Source organism: Epinephelus moara, chromosome 20, assembly GCF_006386435.1.
Source record: "Epinephelus moara isolate mb chromosome 20, YSFRI_EMoa_1.0, whole genome shotgun sequence".
In the NCBI taxonomy this organism is placed as follows: domain Eukaryota; kingdom Metazoa; phylum Chordata; class Actinopteri; order Perciformes; family Serranidae; genus Epinephelus; species Epinephelus moara.
The window spans coordinates 33,079,967-33,090,699 of record NC_065525.1 but is presented as its reverse complement, the minus strand read 5'-3'; the positions used below and the strand labels follow the sequence as shown (position 1 = coordinate 33,090,699).

Below are 10,733 nucleotides of genomic sequence, written 5' to 3'. Positions count from 1 at the left end.
AACAGTTTCTGATTCTGATTTTTGTCTGCATGACAAATAAACAGGTATTGACTTTGTGTTTTAAAGTTTTGGTCTTTGAAACTTGGTTGTGAAAAAATTCAACAGCAGTGAGATCATTCTTTAAGCTTAGAGGTGTCCTCATCAAGCAATACAGGTTTTTGCTAATTGTATAATACTGATAACAATATATTCATCTTGTCTTATCTTATCTTATTTGACCTCTGATCACATATGATAAAAGAAAAAAAAGATGCATTAAAACAGAAAGTCAGTGCAAACACTTTAATTGAACTAATGAGTCGCAACAACAATTCTGTACAAGCAATTTCCTCTTCCAATAAAATGTTTCTGACATAACATTTATGTTGAAACACAAGAAGGTTCCAGACCCAAGAAATGTGGCTTCACAGGAATCTGATTCCTGCTCCAAACTGGATGCCGTCACATATCCTGCAAGGAACAGAGAAACTTTAATGAAATCAAAGCAAACCAAGAATCAGATTATTTCCTGTGCATTTTAAGGACACTAGACATGGAACATGTTTAGAGTTGTCTTACCATGTCTGTGCAATGTTATAATGTGCATCTGCTTTACTGCACAGAAAATGCTTTTGTTTATTCTGTATGGATCTGCTTCCTAACTTTGAAGGAGCAAGGTTTTGACATTGCTGAATATATACTACATTTGGTTTGATAAGCCTGTAAGTGTGTTTCACAAATGTAAGCAGATATGAGAGTTACACTGCCTAAGAGGAAGACACGCACCTGTGCAGGCAGTCTTCTCAAACTACATCATTAATTGTCTGTTTGCAGGGGGCAACTGTACATCGAGTATACCAATTGCACCTTAAAGGCATACTATGCAGGATTTTCCTTTAAATGAATAGAATCACGCAAAAGTTATCCCTCTCAATCACTGTTTACCACCCACTAGCAGTGTGTGGTGGTGTCTGTATCTGCAGAGAACCTGCCTTTTGCCTGTATTGTCTTATTTTCGTCTTATCTTGGTTTGTTCGTGACATTTTGGTAGAGGTGTGTAGGCCCTTAGCCAATAGCAGCGCAAGGGCGGGGGACTCTATAAAACACATAGTGACCAGCTGTCTTCCTCCTCTGCTCTGTGGATGCGAGCAGCAGATCTGTCTGTCTGATTGAAAGCGAGGTTGAGCCACACACACACAAGCATGCCCTCAAGCTGAATTCACACAAAAATCTAGCCATGCAGCACCTTCCAGCAGGGTTGTGCGGAGGTGTGGGTATGTGTGTGTTTGTGCTTTAAAACATAACCGCTGAGAACCAATCAGAAAATAACGTTTTATTTCTCTGATTCACTGCTTTGTTCTCAGCCACACCGCTCCCTCTTTTCATTCACTCTCTAGCTTGCCTGACTATTCTCTCATTGGTGGGGCCAAGTTTGAATGTTGTATTTACAAACAGAAAGCCACAAATCCTGCATAGTATGCCTTAAAATGCTTTTAAAGTAAATCTAATAGGTGAAATTACAAATCCCACCTAAAACTAAACTAACCAGCCTTACCTGTCTCCACTCTGGACTCCCATGGGAATGCAGTAATTCAGCTCCAGTCTGGCAATGTTCCCCAAACGCAGCACAATGCCCAGTCCATAAGACCAACGGATGCATTCTGCCAGCTTCTTCAAATGTGCTTGTGGACCCTCACCTGAGTAAAAACAAACATAGAACCTCAGTCAGACAGAGAAAAAGGGCATCTGCAAAATCCTGCTTAACAGTTGGAGCTCTGCTTCACCCAATCAAGACGCACCTCTGTCCAAACCTGAACTAAATAAGAGCAAGATTCAGCCCAATCATTCCTATAGAATTCAGTCATCAATATCAAAGTCAGGTCCATAAAACATCGGTGCTTATTCTGTTTGCAGCTACTCACCATAGTTGAGGTTGCAAAGGTTTCCAGCATTGAGGAAGAAGTGTGTTCTGAAGAGGTCACCAAAGCCCCCCCTGCCTGGTCTGAAGGGTAGAGGGGTGTAGAGGTGGAGGCCTCCAGCCCAGTAGCCCTCTCCTCCCAGGTAGTCGCCTGCCATATCAGTAATTCCAGCAAAAGAAACTTTCAATTAACTATCAAACTTTAGTCTGGTGACCGAGAAACTGAGTCAAGTTAATGTCTCACCTTCACTCTGTGGGCCCATACTGTACATACTGAATCCCCTGATACTGGTGGGGCCACCTAGATAGAACCTAGGAGGTTGACAATGACACATAAAACATACAAATGATTTTTAGAATCAGTGCCACTTACACTTTTCAAGGATATTTATAATTTCTGCAATGTCTATTGCAAATGAACATCCATAACTTCAGAAATCATAGAAACAGACATAACTTAAAAAAAAGTAATCCAGCAATAGAAAATAAAAACAAAATTTAGGGAAAAAAGGGGGCGTCAAGATTTTACCCCTTGTCTTGGAGATAATGTCAATAGGATGGTGCACTGTGTTTCTGTACCTGTCTGCTATGCTTGTTGGCTTGTCACCAATGGGTAGGAGCAAACCGCCCCACAATGAGGCAGAAAGGACCTGAAGGAGAAAGTCAAAGGGTTTAAGGAGCTTGACTCGTGCACAGAATGACAGAAACATCAAACTAACCAACAAAGTATTTATGTTTTTTGTTTCTTAACTTAAAAATGTATGCCTGATTCGAGAAGGACTACACCAGTGGTTTTAGAAATTAGTCTGTTGGTCATTTAGGTAATTTTTTTGCTATCAGACCATTCTCACAAAAGCCTGAATATATTACTTGTATTCTTTACTGGGACTGTGGCCCAGTAATGCCCCGATCACACAGAAAGCGTTTTAGCAGCTGGTGGCGGCTTTTTGCATTTGTTTTAAATGAAAATAAAGCTTTTTGCTCGCTGTTTTTGTGTTGCTATGCACCTTGCGTTTCTGTGCTCTAGATGCCAGAGAGTTCTGAACTCCTGGAGTAAAAAAAACTTCAACGCAGGGAGGAAAAGCGCTTTATGTCATCTCTGCTTTTTTCCCCCCATTGTCCACTCGGATGATTTTGTGGTCACGCCAACAAGTTCACAGTTGGTAAACAATGGAGGAGAAACTGATGGTGCTCATTGGCTCGGAAGGACTAATGGACTCCCTGTAGTTAGTATTCATTTTTGTTACGCTAGGCCCAACAATAGACAGCAGGTAGTCAAACAGCCTTTGAGTCATCCTAAAATATGCCTGGAACAGCCATCATGGAGATGAAGCTCCTGGACCAACTGGTGGTACTCCCTGTGATCCACCCTCTTTTTTAGGGTCTCATGTACCCACACAGATCTCCGTTTATCTGCTGACAGCCTCTCACCCAAAACCAGAGCTACAGCAAGTACCCTCTGCCTCAACATTTTAGCATGCGTATTTTCACTAGTGGCATTCATTGAAAGAAAAAATGAAGTACAGTGCGCCTCGCGTTTTGGAACCTGCAAAACCCTTTTCATGTGATCAGGGCCTTAAACTGCCTAATGCTGAACTGTATTTTGTGCCTTTAGATGAAATAATTTGCTATAGGCTGAAATGGAAAATCTCACCGAGTCCCAGAAGAGTGTTTTGTTGAGCTGGATCTCAAAGTCCTCCTTCAGGAAACTGGCGTCTCCCCCAGTGTAACCAGCAAGTTCCTACAGAACCGCAACACAAAATGTCACCCAGATGTACATACATAATGTTTGAAAAAAGCTCTGACTTTAAGGCTAACTTAGGTATTTTTCAATTTGGACCCTATTTTCTCATGTTTTTGTGTTTAAGTGAATAATGGGAACAAGAATTTTTGAAATTAGTCCAGTATTGAGCGAGCCACACCAGCAAAATAGGCTATAAAGTAACCACTTGCAGCATTTGGCACTGTCAATTAATGTCTACTAAAAGACATGCCACTGACAGGCTCAGATTAATATTCTGTCTGACACCATTATGGAGAGGATCCCTTCCACAACTGGTGGGTTTGGCCATGACGATTTCGGGGCTGTTTCTGGTTATACAAAAAGGAACGTAGTACCAAATGTTGACCTCTGCAAAGATCTTTGCATAATGTTGTCAGACACTTAGAATAACAATCTGAGCCTGTCAGTGGCAAAAACAAGCACTTAACTTGATGGTGCAAAATGACCTGAGTGTTTACATTGCTGCCAGTTATAGCCATCTCGCTTAATACTGGACCACTTTCAAAACTGTTGTTCCCATTTGTCACTTTTTGAGGTTAAAATATCAAAGAGTTACCCTTTAATGTTAAACAACAAACCTGATGGATCTTCAACAGTCCACCTTTCCTGGGAAGGATGGAGGAGTTTCTGGTGTCGATGACCATTGAATGCTGAAAAACAAAACAGCATCGTTCACAAAACTGCTGCTAAATACTGGCTTATTATGACAGTGTGTCCTTTCCCACTACTAACCATAAATCAAATCAACCATTCACTATCCCCCTCACAATGTTACAGGAATGAGTTGTGCATGAACACTGAAAACGCTAACTTAAGCACTGAGTAACAGTTTTGCCATTAACTCTCTGACAGCAGACTTCATGAATCTCTTTAGCTATTTCAAAGCCCACAATGAAATCTTCAATGTAAAGTAAGCGAGAAATACCGAAAGAGACGACTTGAGGGAATGGCCACTCTCCTCTCGGACGGCAAATGAGGCAGTGCGAGCCAGACAGCCCAGCTCTCTCCACACTCCTTCCCACTTCAGGGTTTGACTGGTCTTCCATAGAGGGAACTGTAAAAAGACACCAGTTTATTACTTTTGTTAATACAGATCTCATGCAGTAAATGAGCAAACAGCATACTTTATTTGTAACGTAGCAACAATTGTCTCCTTAAAACACAGAAAAAATAATGGCTCTGTAAAAGGCTTCTGTTGGTAGGCCTCTTTCATTGTCCATTTATAAACAATATATAAATATTTGTGAAACTGGTCAAAAGCAAAATCTAAAATCTTTGTTTCTAAGGAACAAAACTCCAGTGGGGAAACTGGACTTTATGGACCATAACAGAACATTTTGATGCCTTATATTATGATTCTTTTTAGCTCATTTTTTCAGACATATTAAAATCTAAATGTGCAAGGTAGCGTGAGAATTAAAGCAACATTTTTTATGTCAAAACATTTTTTAACTGCACAAAATGTGGAGAAAAAAAGGCACTTTGACAGAAACAAATACTTACGCTCAGTTCTGCGGAGATGCCTCGATCTGTCTCCCTCAGTGAGCTCCATGGAAACTGACCTGTTACTTTGTACATGTTGAGTGAGATACTGAAAATGAAGACAGAAAAGAAGAGATATCAACACCCTGCTAGGATTCCTTTGTGATTACAAAATATAACCATCTATAGTTACTGCATAGATTGCTCAGCCATATAATTCCTCACTAAAGCTCAAGTACCAGCAGAGTCACTACATCTGCCTAATGTCACACCACAAAGATAAAAAGGGCAGTAATATGAATTGCAGAACTTATAGCAAAACAATAAGTATAGTATATAGTATATATATATGCAGATACAGAAGACACATTTGCACACCATGCATCAAGGGGATTAGCCCGAAAAACATATTTATTGTATGAAGTTGTTTATATCTTACTTGCGTTCAAAGTTTCCTGGTTGGGGTTTAAAGAAGGACAGGCCGTAGGATGTTTCTTTGGTGCCGTAGGAGAACTGGAAGGTCATTTTCTCTGCCCGACCAAGTAAATTGGGTAACTTCAGGCCGAGTACCTGGAATTAAAGCAGGTGAGGTGATTAACGATTCCATTCTGTATTTAGAGACAATCAAACTAATGAAAACATCAGACAAAAAAGGAATCTGTCTGAAAAAAATAAATGGATAAAAAGACAAAGCTACAAACTAAAGCTGACGTCAACATTGGAAATTATCTTAACAGAGAGAAATGGGTGAACAAGTGTATTATGATTAGATCTAAAACAGTATGCAATCTATCAGAAAGCAGATGGTGACATGAGCCATCACAGTGCTCACCATGCTTCCTTCATTGTTTCCAACCATGGTGTTGTAGCTGCCCGTCATCCGTCTCAGCTCTGTGACTTCAAAAGTCACATCGAGGCCGTTGGGAAGAGCATCCTCACCTGAGGAGAAGAGTAAACAAACAGAATATCATGATTATTTTATGTCTGGTTTGAAATAATAATCGATATCTCATGTTTTGATGTATGTAACAGACAATTATCATTAACTCACTTTCAATGTTCAACAAAAAAAATAATAATTATAATTTGTACACATGTTTGCCAAGTGTCTGTGCGTAACTGTATAAGACTGTGCAGTGACAGTACCTCGTGAGGTGTCAATAACAACTTCAACTTTTCTGAAGATACCAAGACGCAGCAGCTTCTGACGGGCTTCATGGGACTTTCGCATCACCTGCACAACAAATTGAACCGTGTGTTGATGCCAGTATCGGCTACTCACAAGCATAAATCAAACAAGCATTAATTAATACAGCTGTATTGACATGTACGTACATCAATCAAGTTCTTTGCCCGGAAAACTTCTGCGATTTCATAAGTCAACAGGTCCTCCTTCGTTCTTCCGAGCCCATCTATGTGCACTCGTTGAACTACAACCTGAAGAAAAAAAGAACACTTATTAGCCAATTGGATGCTGTTTCTTCCATTTGTACATGGTTTTAAGTCCAGTATTATTGTTTCAATGATAAAATATACAGCCAGTAAAAAAAATTTCAGAGGGCTATTTCATATTAAAAGTCCCATGTGAAGGATTTGGGGGACATATTGGCAGAAATGGAATATAATACAACTATGTTTTAATTAGTTTATAATCACCTGAAACTAAGGATCATTGTTTTCGTTACATTATAGCCCATTTCCACCGAGCAGTGCGGTACGGTTCAGTTTGATGTGCTTTTTTTCAGTTTCCACTGTGATAAGTCGTGGATGGCACTAATGCAACCGTTTCGTACCGTGCCCATTTTTGGTCCCCCCTCTGTTGGGGTACCTAGCACACAGATCTGGTACTAAAAGGTGGAGCTGTGGACACTGCAGTCTGTTGATTGGTCAATAGAGGACAGTCACTCTGCTCAGGGCTGAGTTGTGGCTGGTTTTGAAGCTAATGTAACCACTGTTCATACTGTGGAGAGTTTTATTAGTAAACTGTAACTATAAAATGAAATGATGTTTTGCTGCCTCTCACAGCAGCTGGAGTCTGAGAAAAATAACTTAATTCACTGGGCCGACTGCCAGCGAAATTTAAGGTGGAACGTTAACTTGTAACGTTACTCAATACATGAGTTGACGACGTGGATCCATCAACACACCTTAAATTTCAATATGACAACTTTGACCATTCCATTAGTTTTTATATGACATACAATTTTAGTAATGAGTGGATGTTCAAGCGTTTAAAAATATATATTAATTTTAAACTAACTTTAGTGAACTGTATATATTCTAATCGTCACTTGGAGAAAAAAAACAGTGTTGCGAAGCGTCGTTCCTGTGGGCTCCAGCAACATTAAACCCCTGAGCTTGCCTGAGAAGGACTAAATGCACAAACCTGCTATTTTTAAATATCCCATGGAGAGAGACTCTCACTGCAGCCTGTTCTATTTTGTCCTGAAGATGTCGGCGTGCGGCCTCGTTCTGTGGACGATAAACGAGGTGCAGACTGATAAAGGAGGAAATACAGTCAGTGCTGGGCGGAGCAGTGAGTGACAACAACCCGCCCACATTTAAGAGGACTGTTTGTGATGGAAACGCTACACAGACCATGTCATGTCTGAAGGGTTACTTTTGGTTCCAAAGCTACTATACCCAAAGTGTTTGGTGGAAACGGGACTATATCTACATACAGACTGGGGTGTCCTACACAGAGCCTGCCATGTTGTTTCTACTATAGCCCAGACTCTAAATAGGGCCATTCGCGTTTTCACATTGGCCACCATTGTTCTCCTACACGCTTGGCACACGGGAGAAGTTTCAGTTGGATGCAATCTGCAACGCCACTGCTAGATGCCTCTAAATCCTACACACTAGACCTCTGAAATGTGTCGTGGATACGAGACAGCAGGGAATTCCCATTTCATGTGCTGGCAGAGCAAACACAGTGTGGAGACAGGTCTGGTAATGTGAGAATCATAGTGTAAGAGTCTGGTGTAATTACTGCCTGGAACAAAACAAAGCTTACATCCTTGTTTTCAAGAACTTCTTGCTTCGGCTCCTGATCAATATCTGGTGCCTCGATGTCGTCAGGATGAACTCCTAGCTCTGGCCCTCGCATGGGCAGAGGGTCCAGGCTCTGCAACACAAAATATGAGAAAGGAAATAAGAATCACAATCAAGAGCATGTTAAATGAATTAATATAAGTAAAATGAGATACAACAAGATTTCAAGGGCTGTAGATAAAACTGAAGACACTGAGGTTATGTCAAAATATCGGGGGTTAATAATGACACAAAGACATTACATTCGCACATTACATAGATACTATACATGTTGGGTGTTCTTATGCTGGACCTAATCAAGCCTACTCCAACCGAATTTAGTATTCTCAAGAACAGTTAAGTTCCCAGAATCAGAGTAGGGCCGCAAATAATGATTATTCTTTGCTATTGCTTAATCTGCAGCTATTTATCTCGATTAACAGATCAGTATGTCGGTCTATAAAATATCAGAAAAAATGTTCAGTCCAACATGACATCTTGAAATGTCTTTGTTCATTGTCTGACAAACAGACGGAAACCAAAAGATATTCAGTTAGCAACAAATAAATAAGAGAAAAGCATCAAATCATCTCACTGGAGAAGCTGGAACCAGAGAATGATCGACATATTAGCTTGTAAAGATGATTGATAAGGTGAAAAAGATTCATTAGTTAGAAGCTGTTTATATCAACCATGAAAGTAGCAAATAAACAAAATAATCATACAGGTAATAATCATCATCATATAGGTTACTAAAGGAAGCATAAAAACTGAAAACAACATATTATGATTTGATTCACATGTCCTAAAAAGAGTGGGAGGAAGTACAAACCAATTTATTCCCGCCCCTTCTCCAATTATTAATCATAGTCATTTATGTAGCTCCCCATTATTATAACGCAGTACAATAATTGATTCTCCGAGACCTATTCTAATATATTAAATTAATTACCAATAATATTTGTCTTGCAGCAAGAAATAAAATAATTACAAAACTACTTGGCAAATAAAACTTCATCTATATATACCTTATTCAAAAAATAATCTCATCTTTATATCCTTACCCGATCATGACAAATGTGTTTTTTTCTTTGTCAAACTATGCACATATACACAAGCTATGTATATACACACAAACTGTGCATATATACACAAACATCATCATCATCAATAATCAAAATAGCTGCTGACAAGTTGACTTATCCATAAATTAATGTATTGGTTCAGTTCTATGCAGGGAGATACAATTGATAGAAAATATAGTAAAATATTATTCGTTGGGATAATGGGAAATATAGTGAGAAAAATGGAAACTGCTTCATTGGGACAGGAATTAAACGTATGATTAAATGTCCACCAAGAGCAAAACTAAGAGATTGGAGGTTAAAGGAAAAGTACACAGCTTTTAATTTCCTGTACAGTAACATGCATAGTTGGAGTTTTTAACTCTGCAGTGTGGATGCAGAGGATATGTCCCCCTACATATTAATACAAAATAAAAACATGACAGTAGCAGAGGATTTATTTTGACAAAATTACATCATTTAAGCCACAAACTGATGCAGAAAAGGCACAAATTGGTCTAGAAAAATTCACCAGAGGGCAGAAAAGTACGTATTTGACGTTAAAATTTCCTGGCAGAGATCCCCAAACCACCACTTTCATTTTCCCCTCCTTCCTGAAAAGTTAGGCCCTTGGACCTCAGTATTTCTTAAACCCTTGCTACAGCCCTGTAAAAGATGAATGGATATGAATAAGGAGTAAGCACTGGTGTAAACAACACTAAGAGAGTACAGTAGTAAGCACGAGCTGTTATCCAACAGCATGCTGACTGCAGCAGGACTACAATGAGTGGAGGAGCCTCTAGCATCTGTCACTACTCTCCTTACTGTCAGTTTCCGTCTATAACACACAGCAGACAGTGAGTTTACATTAAACTTAAGTTATAACTAACTAACAGGTTTATTATCAGTGTCTTGTCACAGAGCTGCCAGCCTGTGCCCTGGTGGACCTTGTTCAATGTACAGTCTGGCCTTTTCTTGCAGCACACTGGCCGCTCTATCTGTAACCCACTGAGCACACGGAGAGGTCACAATCGTAGCTAACACGGTCACCGGACTTTTCCTTACCCGGGCGTGGACGGTGCCCATGCTGAGCTCCGCAGGGCGCTGTCTCGGTGAATATGGGCCAAACTTCACGTGGAAAAAGACTCACTAATTTCACCTACAAGTAACCGGAGAAAGGCGACGAGGCTCCGTATAAGGAGTCCGCCATGTCACTTCCTGACCACGCCTTCTACTCGTGCGCGTTTAACACACCAACGCTGCAAAATGTTCAACAATAAAATAAAATAAAAATAAAATAAGAGCGAGAAAAAATAAAAATATGTAAGAAATGTATGCTACCACAATTTCTACTAACACTGTTATAAATATATTGTATTAAATTATACATTATATCGGATTATTATTGAATTTGTTGCTTGAATTTGTTACCAATAAGTACAACTGATTATGATAACACCGTGTTTCTGTAAAA

At 39.6% G+C, this 10,733-nt stretch overlaps 1 protein-coding gene across 2 annotated transcripts; it reads right to left on the bottom strand.

Annotated features, from left to right (window-relative positions):
• Window positions 1-267: 267 nt before the first annotated feature.
• samm50 (SAMM50 sorting and assembly machinery component) lies at window positions 268-10,508 on the bottom strand. Of its 2 annotated transcripts, none has more exons than XM_050073990.1 (15): window positions 10,325-10,508; window positions 8,179-8,289; window positions 6,498-6,599; window positions 6,309-6,396; window positions 5,995-6,101; window positions 5,602-5,732; window positions 5,184-5,271; window positions 4,606-4,734; window positions 4,259-4,330; window positions 3,552-3,638; window positions 2,477-2,547; window positions 2,143-2,209; window positions 1,902-2,058; window positions 1,535-1,676; window positions 268-450 (listed from the first exon to the last, which is right to left on the bottom strand). In XM_050073990.1, the coding sequence occupies exons 1-15, from the start codon at window positions 10,343-10,345 to the stop codon at window positions 405-407; spliced, it is 1,419 nt and encodes a 472-aa protein (XP_049929947.1). In that variant the 5' UTR covers window positions 10,346-10,508; the 3' UTR covers window positions 268-404. The 2 variants fall into 2 exon arrangements, with proteins under 2 accessions (XP_049929947.1, XP_049929948.1); XM_050073991.1 differs by having other exon boundaries at window positions 1,902-2,048; window positions 2,142-2,209; window positions 10,325-10,507.
• Window positions 10,509-10,733: the final 225 nt, after the last annotated feature.

Bases quoted from the DNA above. Each gene is read 5' to 3' on its own strand.
- samm50 (XM_050073990.1), bottom strand. From the start codon at position 10,345: ATGGGCACCGTCCACGCCCGG. The intron at 6,397-6,497 runs GTACGTACATGT...TTTGTTGTGCAG, and splicing joins GGGCAAAGAACTTGATTGAT to GTGATGCGAAAGTCCCATGA. The intron at 4,331-4,605 runs GTATTTCTCGCT...TTTGTTTTTCAG, and splicing joins CCCTCAAGTCGTCTCTTTCG to CATTCAATGGTCATCGACAC.